This window comes from Notolepis coatsorum (genome assembly GCF_963971535.1).
Source record: "Notolepis coatsorum genome assembly, chromosome: 15".
In the NCBI taxonomy this organism is placed as follows: Eukaryota; Metazoa; Chordata; class Actinopteri; order Aulopiformes; family Paralepididae; genus Notolepis; species Notolepis coatsorum.
In genome coordinates, this window is record NC_140179.1 from 18,696,990 (window position 1) to 18,716,989 (window position 20,000).

Consider the following 20,000-nt stretch of genomic DNA (forward strand, 5'->3'; position numbering starts at 1 on the left):
CTCTCTCCCCCCACGAAGCCTCTCTCCCCCCTCACGAAGCCTCTCTCCCCCTCACATAGCCTCCAGTCTCTCTCCCCCCTCACGTAGCCTCCAGCTTCTCTCCCCCCTTACGTAGCCTCTCTCCCCCCTCACGTAGCCTCTCTCCCCCTCACATAGCCTCCAGTCTCTCTCCCCCCTTACGTAGCCTCTCTCCCCCCTCACGTAGCCTCCAGCCTCTCTCCCCCCTCACGTAGCCTCTCTCCCCCCTCACGTAGCCTCTCTCCCCCCTCACGTAGCCTCTCTCCCCTCCCCCCCCCTCCAGCAGCATGGCCTTCACCCTGTCTGAGATCATGGCGGCGCGGAGGCAGCAGACCCAGGCCCAGTCTCAGGCCCCGCGGAGCGGCCGGCCGGCGGTGGAGGTGGATGAGTACAGCACCAACCCCACCCAGGCGTTCACCTTCTACAACATCAACCAGGGACGCTTCCAGCCCCCACACGTGCACATGTGAGTACCCCTCATACACGTGCACATGTGAGTACCCCTCATACACGTGCACATGTGAGTACCCCTCATACACGTGCACATGTGAGTACCCCCATACACGCGTGCACATGTGAGTACCCTCATACACGTGCACATGTGAGTACCCCTCATACACGTGCACATGTGAGTACCCCTCATACACGTGCACATGTGAGTACCCCTCTCATACACATCAACCCCTCATACACATCCACACCATTTAACATGATTTGTGGTCGTGGAATTCACTGACCTTGGGAAGTATTTTGCCATGTACATGGGTACCTTAGTCGTATAGTGTATCTTGTTAGACCAGGCCCATTGCAAGTTGCTGTACTCTGTCGTCTACTCTAAGCCATCCTAGGTTGTCAAAGTGTGCACTGCAGGGGTGAGTGGGTTCTAGGAGTAAGGTCAAGCAGTAGTCTGACCAGTTTGTTTTGTGATGTTGTAATCTTGTTTTTAGCGCCTTTGAGGTGCTTTGGTACCATGAGGTGCAAGCATAGTCATAGTACCCTTGAATGAGTGCTCCTGCCAGAGTCTTCAGGGTATTCTTGTTTACCAGAGAGGAGATCCGGTACAAGAATAGAGTTCGTTGGTTGACTTTTTTTTATTACATTGGTTGCGCCCGGAGATGGTGTCCTGGACACGTGTATGCTTTCCCCAACGCAGTTGTGTTTTCCGCGTTCCCGTTTTGCGCTCTGATTGGCCAGGTCATGTGACATGTGCGCCAATCGTGGGACAGCAAGTCCTGCGCCTATTTCCGGGTCTAACAGCCTGCAAACTACCTGGCGTTCTATCGCCATGCTCTAAGACAAACTCTAACCTTAACCTACTTCGAAAGAGCGCCTAAGCTTAACCAGTGTAGAAACTTGCGGCCCCACGATTGGCGCACATGTCACATGACCAGAAACGTGCGGGCCAATCAGAGACGCGGAAACACAACTGCGTTGGGGAAAGCATACAGGCGTCCTGGACAAACAGTAGCCTGCCAGCCCGACCGACGCTCATGGCCACTAGCGAGCGCCGGCCCAGGCGTTTCCCGGCCCGCTGAAGCTGCACGGCGGGCGGCACTGCTTGGCTTTAGGTCCAAACTGTGCATGATAAAAACACAGTCCCGCGTCACGCTGCTGGCGAGGGGCTGTCGCTGCGGCGGTGATATTCCAGTCTCCCGGCGGTTGGGAAAACTGCCGCTGCACAGTGCTGTTGACCAGCCAAGAAAAACTTATCAGCCTCCTTGGCCAGAGCACGGCAATCGTCTATAATAGTGGTGTTGGCCAGAGCGGCCCGAACCGGAGATGGCAGCTGCCGCAGGAAAAGTTGCATGAAATGCTCCCCCAATAAATCCATGAGCTCCGATGGCTTGCTATCACCGAGCCCTTGCAAAGAAAACAACCGGCTGGCCCACTCGGTATCGGAAAGTTTGAATGTCTTTAATAGATGAAACTTGATCGTGCGATATTTATCCCGAGTCGGAGGGTTCTTGAGGAGGCTCACCACTCTGCTGGCTGTCTAACTTCCCAGGGCTGACACCACATAGTAATATTTCGTGGTATCCGCTGTAATGTCCCGCAGCTCGAACTGTGCCAACCATGCCGAGGATGACGACTCCCAGAACTTGCCGCGGAAGCGTCTTCAAAACTAATATCAGGGTCACCAATGTAGAAATCGTCGGAAAGGAGAAACGCACAATTTCTATCAGTTGACAACACAAAGCCGTGTGTCATTTATTTCGCAGTAGCACAAGTGACAGTTGTCAGAACTTTGCCGTGCTAGCTTCTGACAGCTCGTCGTAATCAAACATTTATCAATGAAACCCCACAGGGCGTCTCCTCTCAGCCCAACCCCAAAACCAACCTCCTTAAAGTGACAGTGCCCCATCAACACATCAAAACAATACCATGGTGAATTATGTCTCTATAGAACCCACTACAATAGAATGATTTCCAGACTAACTCCACATCATTAATTAGGGGGCGACAGTGGCTTGGGAGGTAGAGCAGTCGTCTGGCAATCCAGAGGTTCCTGGTTAGATACAGCGGCGTGTGTGTCCCCTGCTGTATTCTCCTAAAATCCACGATCAGCTCTTTGGTTTTACCAATGTTCAGGAGTAGGCAGTTGTCCCGGCACCAGCATGCCAGTTCATCAACCTCCTCCCGATAGGCCTTCTCGTCGTTGTTAGAGATCAGCCCCACCACCACTGTGTCGTCCGCAAACTTCACTATGGAATTGGAGCTGAACCTGGCCACACAGTCATGTGTGTAGGGTGAATACAGCAGGGGGCTCAGAACACAGCCCTGGGGGGACCCGATACTCAGGGTGATGGTGTTGGAGGTCTGACCCCCCACCCTGACCGCCTTAGGCCTTTCACTCAGACCCAGATCATGGCGGAGCTCAGACCCAGCTCGATCAGCTTGTCCACCAGTCTGGTGGGGACTATGGTGTTGAACGCTGAACTATAGTCAATGAATAATCTCATATAGCCCCCCTTCTGTCTGTCAAGGTGAGATAGTGTGTTGTGTAGTACTTGGGAGACCGCATCGTCAGTGGACCTGTTTGTCCTATATGCGAACTGCAGTGGGTCCATGTTACTAGGGAGAGAGGCACAGATGTGGTCCTTGACCAGCCTCTCAAAGCATTTCATGACCACAGAGGTGTGTGTCGTTCTGTGCCATCTGTGTCTCCATCTTGTTCGCATATCGCCGTTTTGCAGCCCGAACCTCTTTGCGTAGCATATAAGCTGCTACCTTGTACTCTTCCATACTTCCCGATGCTCGGCCCGAGTTGTAAGCAGCGGTACGAGCATTCAGGGCCACTCGGTGGAAAACCTGCACCTTCTTCGTGGGGACAATACCGTCAGCTAACGTTGCTATAAAGCTAACAACAACATCAGCATATTCACTGACGTCACTGGAGCTCGACCGGAGCATGCCCCAGTCGACGTCCTCCAGTGCGTCTTGTAGCGTGGCCTCTGAGCTCTCGGACCACTGCTTCACCTCTCGCCACACAACAGCCTCACAGGCTCTTTGTTTGTAGCCGGGCAAAATAAAGATGGCGTCGTGGTCGGATTTACCTAGCGGAGGAGCTGTTACCGCCTTATAGCCCTGTTTGAAAGGGGTGTAGCAGTGATCCAACATATTTGCCCCCCTAGTGGTGCATGTGATATGTTGGTAAAAGTTTGGCATAACTTTTTTTAAATTAGCCTTGTTGAAATTGCCGGCTACGATCATAGCCGCGTCTGGGTGTTTGTTTTGGTGCTGGTTCAAATAGTCCTGTAAGTCGGCCAGAGCTCTGGCAGTATCGGCTTGCGGTGGAATGTATACTGCTGTTGTTATTATGGCTGTGAATTCCCGGGGGAGATAAAACGGGCGACAAAAGATGGATAAATGTTCAAGGTCCGGCGAACAGGAGCGGGAAATTATCTTCACCTCCTTGGGACTGCACCAGCCGTTGTTCGTCAGGAAGCAGACCCCTCCACGACTCTTCTGTTCGTTCAGCCTGGAAGACAGAGAAGGAATCAGATGGGATGATGTGATCCGGTGTTGATGGCTTCATACTATATACTCATACTATATACTCATACACATCATACTAGATATATACCAGGGGTCAGCAACCTTTTTGACATGAAGTGCCAGTTTGAAATATAGTTGTAACTAGTGTGCCTGTGCCATATCAACAATATTCCATGCATCGTAATATTTTTTTCTCATAATCAGGTATTTTGAATGATAATTTTTACATTATTACATCATTATTGTTATTGTTATTATTAACAATATTATTATGATGGTTGTATCAACCCTAAATCTGAGTTGGGGTGGGGGTGCAATGCAGACAAACAGTTTTGCTTTACTGAGCTCCGTTATCTGGGGGCTGTAGTTGGTCACTTTAAGCTGCACACCGGAGCATATTTTAATCCAGCTGTTTGCTGTTCTCTGATATTTTCTGACATTTCGTTGATGCGTCGCTCGACACGTCAAGCTGACATGGGGATATCTTTTATCCTTGATTTGATTGTCTCTTTATTTGGCAAGCCTTCAAACAAAACATCTGAGCTACAGAGAAAAGCCTCCTTGATATACTCGCCATCAGTGAATGGCTTTCCACATTTCGCAATGCAATGAGCAATGCGATAGCTTGCTTCAGTTGCGTGTTTTTTTTTTTTTTTTACTTAATTTTTTAGTGTTTATCGCTTTTCTGGTCAAGCATGACCGACAGATACAGGGTGAAACGGGATATAGATCAGGGGAAGACATTCTGGCAAATGACGGCGGGTCCGGGAATCGAACTCGAGTCCACCAGATCCGTGACGCAGCACGGTTTTCCCCGACGCAGAAATAGCGCCGAGATATGCGGTGAGCTACTGGAGCCCCCCCAGTTGCGTGTTTTTTAGCAGTCGTGAACACTTTGAGGGTGCTGGCTTGCTTTCCATACCTGGCCACGGCATGTTTAATCGATTCTGCCTTAACTTTTTTGATGCTTCGTCTCAAAATGGCGTTTCACACCTGACGTTCTGCAAATTACATTTTCTAAACATAAAGTACACACAGCACGGTCCTTCTGACACACAAACCCGTAGTTGTCTGTCCACGAGGGCTGGAATGCCCGAATTTCCTTTGCTTTAACTTTCTTAGCGGGGGTTGCCATCATGAAAGACGGCACATACAGAATGCAACCGCAGCACTGTGTGATTACCTGGGAACTGCGCGCGGGCGCGGGAGGCCAGCTGACTGCTGACAGCTGAGCACCATGGGAACAGCTGTATAGCTGTCATAGGGGTGTGCAAAACAGTCGACTTACAAAAAAGAACCTGTGGGAGGATTTCAACAAGATAAAAGCGACAACAGTGCAAAATATTTCACTATAATATTTCAAAGCGAAGTAAAAAAAAAAAAAAAAAAAAAAAAAAAAAAAAGATAATTATTTTAAAATGTTTTGCTGCCCCCTGTGCCAATGAAAATGCCCCCGTGTGACTATGCGGGCACGCGTGCCTAGGGTTGCCTACCCCTGATATATACTATACATGCTGTATATATCTGTAGTACTATACATACTATATCTGTCTTCAACTTTCTCTCTCTCTCTCTCTCTCTCTCTCTCTCTCTCTCTCTCTCTCTCTCTCTCTCTCTCTGTGGGGGGGGGGGGGGGGGCTGGGTACCTGGAGGAGAGCCCACTAAAGTGGGCCACTGTTATTCACCAGCTCCCCTCTCCCCCTGGAGACCCCCCCCCACACACACACACACACACACACGCCCCCCCCCCCCACCACACACACACACTGGGAATCCCACAGGACTTAACTCTTTCTCTATCTCTTGTTTTTTTATTATTTTTCTCCTTCTATACTATTCACTACTGTGCTTTTGTTGTCTCCCCTCCCCCCCTCTCCCCCCCTCCCCCTCCCCCTCCGTGTTACTGGAGGATCTCTTTGCGCACAGTTGGGATGATGATTATGTGCTGGATATTAATTCAAACTACGCATACGCTGCTCGCTCTCCTCCGAGAGAGAGAGAGAGACGGGTTTTCTTCTGTCTGTCTCTCAGTCCTGTTTATCAGGTTCAGTCAGAGGACTTCTATTTAACAAGACAAGTTTACAAACTCCAATACTGAGTTTATTCTGAACCAAAATCCTAAAACAGTGGGATCTGAGACGCTGACTTTGAAAACTCAGCAGTGAAATAACGTAATAAACACTGGACAGAGTGCAAAGTTCAGTGGCTGACAGAAAAGGTAACCTTCTAACCTTCAAGGGTACTACGACTATGTCAAGTCAAGAGTCAAGTCAAGAGTTTTATTTGTCACGGCATACGAGTATACAATGAAATGCGGGTGGTCTTGCAATACAGTGGTACAACATATAATAGAATCCAATACAAAAAACATTGTGCAATAACAGGTAACAGGTAACAGGTAACATGGTGTGACATCTCGGTATTTGTACATAGTTATTTACAGAGCATATAGGACATGCTAGGTAGCTTTGGTAGTGCAATACACTGTTACTGTTGCTAATACTAATTTAAAGTGGCCTTTCCTTTTGGCAATAAGTGTGGGTGTGTGCGGCATGAGTGTGTGCCCGCTCATGTTAAAGTGTTAAAGTGGCTGCTAGTGTGTGAGCGTGCACAGCGTGCGTGTCGTGTGTGTGCTCATGTGTGCTTATGTGTGGATAGTTCAGTGTTCTGTGGTACTCAATGTTCATTGTTCAAGACTCTGATGGCCTGGGGGAAGAAGCTGAGCCTAAGCCTCTCTGTCCTAGTAGCTGGGGTTCGCAGGCGTCTGCCTGACCTCAGCAGCTGAAACAGGCTGTTATTGGGGTGGTGGGGGTCTTTCATTATTCTGCAGGCTCTGGATTTGCACCTCTTGTTGTATAGAACCTGCAGGGGAGGTAGTGCAATACCCGTGCAATACCCTATGCTTGCACCTCATGGTACCAAAGCACCTCAAAGGCGCTAAAAACAAAATGACAAACATCACAAAACAAACTGGTCAGACTACTGCTTGACCTTACTCCTAGAACCCACCTCACCCCTGCCCACTTTGACTACCTAGGATGGCTTAGAGTAGACGACAGAGTACAGCAACGTGCAATGGGCCTGGTCTACAAGATGCACTACACCACTAAGGTACCCATGTACATGTCAAAATACTTCCTAAAGGTCAGTGAATACCACGATCACAACACCAGAGGGAGCTCCACAAATCATGTTAAAACCAGATTCGGCTCAAACAAGGGACTAAACACGTTTTGCAATTATGCCACATCAATGTGGAACGCCCTACCCACAGCTGTAAAGGAATGTGAATCACTACCCACTTTTAAACCACTCTCAAAGAGCACCTACGGGAGGCTGCAATTCGAAACTGGCCACTGTAAATGTCCAAACCCAACCCAATCCAATGTACAGTTCCCCCCCCCACCCCACCTACCCAACCCCCTCCAATGTACAGCCCCCCCCACCCCACCTACCCAACCCCCTCCAATGTACAGTTTCCCCCCCCACCCCACCTACCCAACCACCTCCAATGTACAGTTTCTTCCCCCTCAAATGTATATACTCTCTTTTTAGACTCTTTTTGTACACATAAACAGTACTGTTACAAAGGATCAGATTAAACCGAATATATATATTTATTGATTGATATATATTGCATAGTATTTGTATATCGTTTGATATCCCTTGTATATTCCTTGTACATATACACGGAATGTCCCTTTAGCCTAGTACAGACCATAATATTTCATTCTCCTATTGGACAGCGGTCCACAGGCGCCAGAGCCATGCCTCCAGAGTCAGGTTCAAGGCCACCGACAAGACATGTCTGTACATGCCCGGCCTTGCCCAGGGATACGAGACAGAAATGAGATTGGCACTAGATTGTTCGCCGTGCATATAAATATGGCGCAGGTGAATACAGAAGTAGTTCAGTTCGAGTTACCCAATAAGTTGAAGCCTCACCCACGATACAACGTGCGGTGAAGTATGGCCTGTTTGGCCCCAAAATAGAGCATTGAGACCGTGTGCGAATTAATAACTGAATTGTCAGAGTTTGGCGCTATACCGTCGAGTGCGACATATTTCTATTAAGTCAGTAATAGTCTATTTGTGTATAGTGTATCGTGCGGCTAAAGTTCTACAGTGACCAGCATCACCAACGCTTCCTCGTATCAGCTAGAGTGCTTATCCAGGCTGGGCTGCTTTCATGGCGCTTTCACCCGAGGAGACCTAGACGAGAACCGTGTGGACATGTACACTGGATTAATCTACCCGACGACTACATAGCCCTTTGCGGCTGGATTATATTTGCTTTGGTCCTGTGATTTATGGAGCGGAGAATCGCCGACGCCTACACGTGTGGGATTTACCCTGTGAGGAGCCAAGTCGAGTCGGCGCCTCAGAGAGCCTGAGGCCGGCTAGCTTTCTTCACTGTGGAGCTACAGTCTACGGAGAACAGCTGTATTCGTCTGTGGATCAAGAGACTATTGCACCGTCTCCTGTACTTGGAGTCTCCTTAGTCATCGTTGACCAGACTCTCTACTACCGACAGATCCTCTACCCCTGCTGGCTTACAACCGGGGGGACCCTTCCAGTATCTCCCGCTATATATTACTAGTGTACCATAGATATAATTCCCTAAGATTCAGGTTGTATAATTACCTCCTGCGTAACCAGAGAATGGACATTCATTATTGATTTGCCTACGCATATTCCTTTGCCTTATAAGCGCATCCAAAGTATAATAGAGAAGTATATCATGTACCTTTTGCTGCAATAAATACTTGATTATACCTTTGTGTGGAACCGATTCAATGTGGGAAGTGTTCATCATATTCATATATCATGTACTGTATGGCCAGTAATTAAAGTACATAAAGCGGTAGTGGTTTAATGATACCATACTTATCAATACAGTCAGGGAATTGTACCCCTCAGTTACAATTGGTCCTTCGAGCCGGAGGGTAACTAGTGTAATATTAATATAGTGGTATTAATATTGACATGGCCTATGATGAACACTCCACAAAACGGTTCTCCTAAAGTAGATCGCCCGCAGCGTAGACGGCAGACACCTCAGTACTTAGAGGATTACGTTGCCAATATACTACCTAGCTTTCTACAGACGGTAAACGCGGAAAAAGTAGATAGTAAAATTATGTCCGACCCTATCGACCAGGCTACCCCGCCAATAGAGGCCCTAGTGGGTTCTAACGTAACTGACCAAGCTCACGGTAGGGACCAGGAGGGACCCGACATGACTTTACCCCCCGCCAAGACCGAAGAAGTAGTCCCCGGAGAGCTCCAGGATAAAGACAGCTCTCCAGGGATGGAACTCTACCCGCTACAAGAAGAGGAGAGCACCCCGGAGATGGATCTCCAGGACTCGCCACAGGAGAACAGATCTCCAACGAGTACTGCCAGGAGCGGATCACCTCAACCAGCGTCTTCCCCCAGCGAGGCGGACAAGATGCTGGCACAGGCATTCCTCGCCAGCCTAGCAGCCTCAACAGAGCGCGATCGACTCCAAGCACAGACGCTTAGTGAGCGCGAACATTCTTCCATGGAAAGAGAACGCCTTCAGGCGCAGCAACGGAGCGACGAAGATCGTATACGTCTAGAGATTAGACGCCTTCAGACGGAAGAGAATATGGTAAGGGACCGGGCCGAAGCCCAGCGCGCCGCCGCCGAAGCCCAGCGCGCCGCTGCCGGTGCCCAAAGAGAAGCAGAGCGCGACCTCGCTCTCACCAAGCGCGAAGCCGAGCGCGACCGATTACAAGCGCAGATAATGGAGCAGCTGATCACCAGGGCAACACCCCCTCCCTCCGCACGGGGTTCCAGGGCCTCGTCAAGACAAGGGTCAAGGGCACCCTCCCCTACCCGATCAAGCGACCCTGAGCCCGACCACCAGAGAGAGCCTATACCCCCCTCCAAACCCCTTCCCCGACCGGTCCAAGTGAGACCCAGCTACAAGGAAGAAACGGTCTACACCGCGAAGAGGCTAAATAGACGACTACAGGATCTAGAGGACCTGCCAGAGGAAGAAGAAGAGGGAGAGGAGGAGAGTCAAGCCCGACAGCAGCACAGTACTCCACAGGACCAGGAGGTCCAGTACAGCCCAGGCTCTACCCCCGCGGCTCTGCGCTACAGACCCCCGACTCAATTCACGGGTGAGCTTGACGCACGACCAGCCCCGAGGAACAGCACCTGGATACGCGGGCCATGGTACCCAGCAGGTACCAGCCCACCAAGAGGCGTAAGAGGAGACTCGCCTAGGAGGCCTCTCTTCCAACGCTCACCGATGTGCCAGCCATCCATGGCATCATACATTGGCACACCGACGTTTCCAGACTTCACCCACGAGAACAGAGCACAGTACACGGAGCTACGAATGTGCTTAGAGACAATGATGTCCGATGTAGCTGATGAACCGTACAAGTATGCTATCCTACTGAAGCACCTCAAGGTGCCCCGAGCGCACAATATAGCGCTGGCCTATGCCACCTCTACTACCCCATACACAGCGGCTTTAGCAGCACTCGACCAAAGATATGGACGCATATGGGACTACGTAATACAAGAGATAAGGCATATTGACCGCCTACCCCCAGCCACAGACAATCGCTCACTAGATGACCTGTCTATCAAGGTACAATCCCTGGTAGGGATGCTGGGGGCGCAAAGAGAAAAGGGTATGCACGAACTGTACGCAAACTCTAATGTCGAGAGGATTTTAGAGAAGCTTCCGCCCGCCCGACAAGAGCGCTTCAGGCGGCAAAGAGACCACCGTGATCCTAACGGTCCCGAGCCATCCCTCCTAGACCTAGCCGACTTCCTGGCGAGAGAAGTCAACAGCCTACGGTTGGATACGTTCATGCGGAGCACCCCAAGCTCCAGAGAGGGACCTAGGAGAGCAAACGATGGCCGCAGATTGGTGACCGTCATGCACCAATCAGAATCAGTACCGAGCAGCAAGAACCACAGTACCCCCTCGATGAAAGAGAAGTGGAAGATGGTGTGCCCGTACTGCGAAAAGGAACACTGGTTGTCACAATGTGACACATTCAAGAAGATGACCGCCGACGAGGTGAGTCAATGGATAAAGTCCAACCGACGCTGTTACCGATGTGCGCGCAGTCACATGGCAGCCGATTGCCGCTTAAAGAAGAGGTGTAGTCGGTGTGACGGAGCCCACCTAGATGTCCTACACGACAGTAACAGAAGAAAGCCTGCACCCTCAAGCAGCACAAAGGCAAGTGTTATGTACATTGACCCCGCCAGCAGCGGGGGCGCCCGGGTGCTCTTAAAGGTGGTCCGCGTAACACTGAGTTACCAAGACAAGGTCATGGACACTTACGCCGTCCTTGACGACGGGTCAGAGAAGACCCTTCTCCTCGCGTCCGCTGCGGCCCAGCTGGGGCTGCGGGGGAGCGAAAACCAGATGACGATTCGGACAATAAGAAGAGATCTAAAGACGATAAAGGGCGAGAATGTCTCCTTCACTATCGCAGCAAGCGGGCAGCCAGAGAGACGGTATAGGATTACTAACGCTTTCACCAGCCAAGAAATAGGCCTGTCGCAGTACACCTACCCCATCGCCAAGCTGATGGATAAATATGTGCACCTGCGTCAACTACCTATACCGCTCATAGACGGTGCCACCCCGACCCTGCTGATAGGCTCCGACCATGCAGACCTCATCGTCCCGATTGACCGGGTCCGCACAGGGCCCAGAGGCTTTCCTGCAGCAGTCGAGACCCGCCTAGGATGGACATTACAAGGCCCCCTCGCTAAGTCTCTTAACCGAACAGCAGCCACTAACTGCCTCCACTCCAGAGTGACAGAAGAAGACACCACCCTCCTACAGCATGTCGAGAGGCTATGGACACTAGAGACAATGCCCTTTAAGAACGAAAAGAAAGACATTCGTTCCAAGGAAGACATTTACGCTATAGCCCTCCTCGAGCAAGGGACAAAGAGAGTCAAAGTCAACGGAGTGATGAGATACGCAACTCCACTCCTGAGGCGAGAGGGTATGCCTACCTTCCACGCCCCAAAAGAAGAGACGAAGCGGTATCTATTGAACACAGAGCGGCGCCTAGCCAGAGACCCCGCTCAAGAGACGGTGTACCGCGCTGAGATTAACAAGCGAATCACAGCGGGACACATAAAGAAAACTGACTGGCGACGTCGTGCGCTGCTCCGCGCCTCCCTGATCAAAGGCGGCTTTGATCTCAGGCAGTGGGCCAGCAGCGACCCGCAAGTATTGCGCAGCCTCTCCCCCGAGGACAAGGCAGCAAGCAGCGAGACCTGGATGGCGACCATCCCAGGAGAAGCCCAAGAAATGACATTAGGACTAGTCTGGCGCTTCAAAACAGACTCGCTCCATTATAAACACACACCCCTGACCAAGGAGCAGGGAAGGTCGACTGCACTACCGACCACCAGACGGAGTGTATACAGAACACTCGCCAGACAATATGACCCGTTGGGATGTATTCTACCTTACACCACCAGGGCAAAGATGATTGTAAGAGCGTTATGGGACAAGGACCAGGGCTGGGACGACCCCATACCCGAACACCTTGCATCCACATGGAGAGAGTGGGAGACGGAACTCAGCTCACTCCCAGGTGTCAACATACGCCGCAGCTACTTCCCACCCACAGTGAGGCCGGAGACGTGCCAGATGGACCTGCACGTCTTCAGCGACGCCTCCGAAGTAGCCTACGGTTCGGTGGCCTACTTGCGTGCCCGAGAGGAGGGAGGAGAAATACATACTGCTTTCATCCTGGCTCGCTCAAGAATAGCCCCACGAAAGCAACAATCTATCCCGCGTCTAGAGCTCTGCGCAGCCCTAGCAGGAGCGCAACTCGCCACGTTAATCCAACGTGAACTCACCATTCCGGTGCAAAGAACAATCTTGTGGTCAGACTCCACGACAGTACTCACATGGATCCGGTCTGATTCGTGCAGATACAAGGTCTTCGTGGGAGTCAGAGTCACAGAGATTCAAGATTTAACAGAAGTAGCAAGCTGGAGGTATGTGGACACAAAACACAACCCAGCTGACATCATCACCCGGGGAATGTCCCTGGATGACCTCACCCGTCACAACCTATACAGTGACGGGCCAGAGTTCCTCAAGCTCCCGGAAGAAGAGTGGCCTACACCCACCCCACGGGAAGCGAGTAAAGAGGAGGCCGAAAACAAGAAATCTATGTTCTGTGGATTGAACACACTCGTCTCCACAGACCCCGACATAGACGATTGCCTCACCCTAGAGAGTGCGCAGCTAAAGACATTCCTGTGGCACCACCCAGAGGTTCAGCTCACTACTGACATTACAGCAGCTGACTACGAAGAAGCAGAACTTCTTCTACTACAACGAGCCCAGAGAGACTCGTTCCCCGATGAGCTAGACTGTCTACAGGGAGCAAAGCCCGTCCCATCAGACAGCAGACTGCTCCACCTAGCCCCCGAGAGCGACGCCCATGGTCTCATCAGAGTGGGTGGTCGTCTGCGGAGAGCTCCAGACTTACCGGATGACGTCAAGTACCCGATAGTCTTAAACAGCCGACACAAGGTCACAGAGCTGATCATAAAGAAATACGACGAGGATGTGCATCACGCCGGGGCAGAGAGAGTCTTCGCGGAGATCAGACGTCGTTATTGGATACTGCAAGGGAGAGAAGCAGTGCGGCGCTTCCAGCGAACCTGTCTAGACTGTCGTAAGTGGCAAGCGCAGCCCAGTATACCCCGGATGGCTGACCTACCTCCCTGTCGCCTCCGACTCGGCGACAAGCCTTTTCACTCCACCGGTATGGACTGTTTCGGCCCGCTGTATATAAAGAAAGGAAGAGGAACCGAGAAGCGGTGGGGTATTGTATTCAAATGCATGACCACCCGAGCGATGCATATAGAACTCCTTCCAACCATGAGCACAGACTCATTCCTTATGGCCTTCCGAAGATTCACATCGCGGAAAGGCAAACCGTCTATATTATTGTCTGATCACGGGACAAACTTCAAAGGCGGAGAAAGAGAGCTGAGAGAGAGCTTCCAAGCTATGGGCCCAGAACTTAAGACCCACCTCGCTCCATCCCAGATTGACTTCCAGTTTAATCCCCTGAACGCACCTCACTTCGGTGGAACTTGGGAACGAGAAGTACGTTCAATAAAGACAGCCCTGTACGCCGTGCTTGGGGCCCAGACCGTGGCGGAAGAAGTCCTAATGACAGTCCTCACGGAGATCGAGGGAGTATTGAACTCAAAGCCCCTCGGTTACGTCTCAAGTGATGTAGCAGATGTCGACCCAGTCACCCCCAACACACTCTTGATGGTGCGGCTGGACCCCGCGCTACCACAGACAATGTACAGGCCTGAAGAAGCGAACGGCCGAAGAATGTGGAGGTACAGTCAAGTATTGGCTGACAAGTTTTGGAACAGCTTCCTACTCCACTATCTACCGTCTCTACAGACCCGCCAGAAATGGGTGAAAGAGAGAGACAATTTGACAGAAGGAACAGTCGTCATGATTATCGACCAGTCACTACCCCGAGCTATGTGGCCGGCTGGCCGCGTAAGCAAAGTGATCACCGGTGCCGACGGAAAGGTCCGAGCAGCCGAAGTGCTCGTCCAAGGACGGATCTACACCCGACCCGTGGCGAGGCTAATAGAACTGCCAAGGCTCCCCGATACTATCGATGATGACCATGACCCATGACTTTGTGAACTGCCCGACCCCTCACAACAGACATTGAGTAGTGGACAGTGCGGTTAATCTGTCTCTGCTTAGCTAATTAGGTGGGACTAATTAGGAGACGGCTGTTACAAAGGATCAGATTAAACCGAATATATATATTTATTGATTGATATATATTGCATAGTATTTGTATATCGTTTGATATCCCTTGTATATTCATTGTACATATACACGGAATGTCCCTTTAGCCTAGTACAGACCATAATATTTCATTCTCCTATTGGACAGCGGTCCACAGGCGCCAGAGCCATGCCTCCAGAGTCAGGTTCAAGGCCACCGACAAGACATGTCTGTACATGCCCGGCCTTGCCCAGGGATACGAGACAGAAATGAGATTGGCACTAGATTGTTCGCCGTGCATATAAATATGGCGCAGGTGAATACAGAAGTAGTTCAGTTCGAGTTACCCAATAAGTTGAAGCCTCACCCACGATACAACGTGCGGTGAAGTATGGCCTGTTTGGCCCCAAAATAGAGCATTGAGACCGCGTGCGAATTAATAACTGAATTGTCAGAGTTTGGCGCTATACCGTCGAGTGCGACATATTTCTATTAAGTCAGTAATAGTCTATTTGTGTATAGTGTATCGTGCGGCTAAAGTTCTACAGTGACCAGCATCACCAACGCTTCCTCGTATCAGCTAGAGTGCTTATCCAGGCTGGGCTGCTTTCATGGCGCTTTCACCCGAGGAGACCTAGACGAGAACCGTGTGGACATGTACACTGGATTAATCTACCCGACGACTACATAGCCCTTTGCGGCTGGATTATATTTGCTTTGGTCCTGTGATTTATGGAGCGGAGAATCGCCGACGCCTACACGTGTGGGATTTACCCTGTGAGGAGCCAAGTCGAGTCGGCGCCTCAGAGAGCCTGAGGCCGGCTAGCTTTCTTCACTGTGGAGCTACAGTCTACGGCGAACAGCTGTATTCGTCTGTGGATCAAGAGACTATTGCACCGTCTCCTGTACTTGGAGTCTCCTTAGTCATCGTTGACCAGACTCTCTACTACCGACAGATCCTCTACCCCTGCTGGCTTACAACCGGGGGGACCCTTCCAGTATCTCCCGCTATATATTACTACCATAGATGTACCATAGATATAATTCCCTAAGATTCAGGTTGTATAATTACCTCCTGCGTAACCAGAGAATGGACATTCATTATTGATTTGCCTACGCATATTCCTTTGCCTTATAAGCGCATCCAAAGTATAATAGAGAAGTATATTATGTACCTTTTGCTGCAATAAATACTTGATTATACCTTTGTGTGGAACCGATTCAATGTGGGAAGTGTTCATCATATTCATATATCATGTACTGTATGGCCAGTAATTAAAGTACATAAAGCGGTAGTGGTTTAATGATACCATACTTATCAATACAGTCAGGGAATTGTACCCCTCAGTTACAAGTACTGTATTTGTAAATCTGGTATGTCATAAATGTCTAGATGTAGCAGTACTGTCTATCTGTATGTCATGTATGTCATATATGTTATGATGAATTGAAAATGGGGGACCCTGATGTACACAAGACGAAAGTCTTTCTGTGGTCTGCATCCCCTTAACAATTGTGTGTATTGAGCCGTACTGTATTGTACCCATTCTGCAATCTGTTAATAACATTATCAATCAATCAATTCAATCAATCAATCAATCAATCAATCAATCAATCAATCAATCAATCGATCGATCGATCGATCGATCAATCAATCAATCAATCAATCAATCAATCAATCGATCGATCGATCGATCGATCGATCAATCAATCAATCAATCAATCAATCAATCAATCAATCAATCAATCAATCAATCAATCAATCAATCAATCAATCAATCAATCAATCAATCAATCAATCAATCAATCAATCAATCAATCAATCAATCAATCAATCAATCAATCAATCAATCAATCAATCAATCAATCAATCAATCAATCAATCAATCAATCAATCAATCAATCAATCAATCAATCAATCAATCAATCCTTCCTTCCTTCCTTCCTTCCTTCCTTCCTTCCTTCCTTCCTTCCTTCCTTCCTTCCTTCCTTCCTTCCTTCCTTCCTTCCTTCCTTCCTTCCTTCCTTCCTTCCTTCCTTCCTTCCTTCCTTCCTTCCTTCCTTCCTTCCTTCCTTCCTCCTCCTCCTCTCTGTCCTGGTTCTTCAGGGTGGACCCGATAGCCCATGACACCCCGAAACCTCCGGGCTGCACCCGCTTCGTGTGCATCTCCGACACCCACTCCCGCACGGACGCCATCCAGATGCCGTACGGAGACGTGTTCCTGCACGCCGGCGACTTCACGGAGCTGGGACTGCCCTCCGAGGTCAAGAAGTTCAACGACTGGCTAGGTCAGTTAACCTACGGGGTCACAATCCCAGAATAATCAAAAAAATCAGGTCACAAGCATGTTGTCTTTTTTTGGTTCCTGGATGTGAGATGAACTGGCTTGTGTTGTGATGAGGCTGGTCCCATGATATGATAAGATAATATGATAAATCTATTTATATTGCGTCCTTCAACCAATAATTACATCGGCCCGGGGCGCATCCCGGGAGAGAAAGAGAAACAAAAAAGACAGGAACAATACGAAAACATAAAAAAATACATGCAGTCCAACCAAGCAGATAGAGAACAGACAGACATAATACACCAGACATACTACAATACAAAAACTAGCTCATGGATTGTTTATGGCGAAAAGGTGGGTTTTGAGCATGGCCTTAACCTGTTAAGCATGTAGGTCCCCAACTGCTGTTTTGATAGGGATATGGTCTTTACTCTTGGCTACAATTTTTTTATTTTTTTTTTACCTCTTAACATCCAAGGGCCCACATGAGGACGATTTGCGATGCCACTTTGCCGACCTCTAGCGGCTCAGGATGTGTAATGGAAGTTGATTCCAGAGTCGGGGAGCAGAGGAGGAGAATGATTTGTTTTCTGTGGACTTAAGGCGGTAGTGTGGTGTGCTCAGAGTGGCTAAATTGGATGAGCGGAGTGAGCGGGAGGAAGTGTAGTGTTGAAGGAGGTTGTAGATGTAAGCAGGTGCTAGGGAGTGGAGGGCTTTGTAAGTGAGGAGACAGATCTTAAAGTCAATCCTATACCAGTGAAGTGAGGAGAGGACGGGTGTGATGTGGGAGAATTTGGGGCAGCGGGTGATAATAATATAATAATAATAATGCAGGACCTTTTCAGAGGTCTTTAATTGGCATGCAAGTATCCTCAATGTTAGCGGTTAGCACACACGGTTAGCACACACACACACCGGAACACGCACGCATGCATTGTTTTTTTGTAGGATCGCGATCCGTCTCTGCGCTTAACCCATCCCGTCGTCCTTCCCCCCAAGGGCCGCCGTGAGCAGACGAGGGCTGTGGCCCTGAGCCACGCCCGGGGACCATCCAAGTGCTCCTGCCCGTCTTCGCCAAGGACGCCACAGCGTTAGCGATCTGTTGTTGTGCATGTTTTTCCATTGGGTTTATCTTATCGGGGGGGGAAACCCTTGCGAGCACGGGGAGAACATGCAAACTCCACACAGAAAGGCCCGGGAGATACCCCACCTGGGTACCTGGCATCATGGAAACCTGGTCCCCAAGCGGGAATCGAACCCTGGACCTTCTTGCTGTGAGGCGACAGTGTTAACCACTACACCACGGTGCCGCCATATAGGGTGATGATGCGGGCTGAGGTGTTCTGGACTAGTTGAAGTTTATGGAGGGATTTAGATATTGAGCCAATGAGTAATGCATTACAGTAATCTAGACAGGAGAAGATGAGGGCATGAACCAGCTTTTCAGTGTCGGAGGGGGACAGTAGTGGTCTAATGCGTGAAATGTTCCTGAGGTGAAAGTAGCATGTCTTGGTGATGTTGTTGATGTGTGGTTCGAATGTTAGTTTGGGGTAAAAAAGAACACCCAAGTTGTTCACTGTGGGGGAGAGGAGGATAGAGTGGTTGTTGATGGATATGGAGCAGTCAGGGTTTTTACGGAGAAGGTGAGGTGTGCCCATTACAAGGATTTCAGTTTTAGTGCTATTGAGTTGGAGAAGGTTGTGGTTCATCCAGATTTTTATTTCAGAGAGGCAGGAGGAGAGGGCAATAGTAGCAGCAGTGGTGTCGGGAGGGGAGTAATGTATAACTGTGTGTCATCGGCGTAGCAGTGGTATTGGAGACCATGTGTTCTGAAAATGTGGCAGAGGGGTAACATATAGAGGGAGAAGAGTATGGGACCAAGGACTGAGCCTTGGGGGACACCAGATGTAACAGGGAAATAAGTTGAGGTATGACTGTCCATGGTAGTGAATTGCTGTCTGTCTGATAGATAGGAGTGAAATAGGTGGAGAGCTGAGCCTGTGATGCCAACTGTGTGTTCTAAACGGGAGAGTAGGATGTTGTGATCAATGGTGTCAAAAGCAGCGCTGAGGTCGAGGAGGATGAGTATGGAGAGAAAACCGGCATCTGAATTTAGCAGGATATCGTTGGTGACTTTAACAAGAGCAGATTCTGTGCTATGGTGTGTTCGGAAGCCTGATTGAAAGGGTTCATAAAGGGAGTTGTTCTGAAGGTGGGTGTGGAGCTGGTTGGAGATAATATTTTCAAGTATTTTGGATAGAAATGGTAGGTATTAATATGTACAGTGATACAGGTATAAAGACACTATGGTAGTAAGTCTATAGATATAGTATTAATATGTACAGTGATACAGGTATAAAGACACTATGGTAGTAAGTCTATTAGTGTTGTCACAATACTGGAATTTCGACTTCGATACGATACCTTGAAAAGTATCGATACTTCGATACCATTTCGATACCAAAAAAATAAAAATAATAATAATAATCTTTTATAATTCTTTATTTTTTTTAACAAATTTAGCTTTTGTTGCTGGTTGATTCTCCTCAGCTTCTCTCTGGTACTATACGAGAAGATAAATACACTTTTAAAACCCTTTGTTTTAAAAAGTGAGAGAGAAGAAATGTGTGACTGCCACCTACTGAGCGCACCTTTCTAGTTTTGTACTAGTGTAGTATGGATGGGCCCGACCTGACGTTGGAAACGGGGTAGCGTTGTGTCGAGTTCATGCGTGTACTGGTGTAGTATGGATGGGCTCTACCTAACGTTGGAAACAGGGTAGCGTTGTGTCGAGTTCATGCGTGTACTGGTGTAGTATGGATGGGCTCTACCTAACGTTGGAAACAGGGTAGCGTTGTGTCGAGTTCATGCGTGTACTAGTGTAGTATGGA

At 49.3% G+C, this 20,000-nt stretch overlaps 1 protein-coding gene across 1 annotated transcript in view; it reads left to right on the forward strand.

Annotated features, from left to right (window-relative positions):
- Nucleotides 1-305: 305 nt before the first annotated feature.
- The window catches only part of mpped1 (metallophosphoesterase domain containing 1), a gene marked incomplete at both ends in the record, with an annotated part of 92,564 nt that continues 72,869 nt past the window's right edge, over nucleotides 306-20,000 (forward strand). The window contains 2 exons of the mRNA XM_084330916.1: nucleotides 306-484; nucleotides 16,929-17,110. Of these exons, the coding sequence (XP_084187042.1) occupies nucleotides 306-484; nucleotides 16,929-17,110 (361 nt within the window). The remainder of the gene's footprint in view (nucleotides 485-16,928; nucleotides 17,111-20,000) is intronic.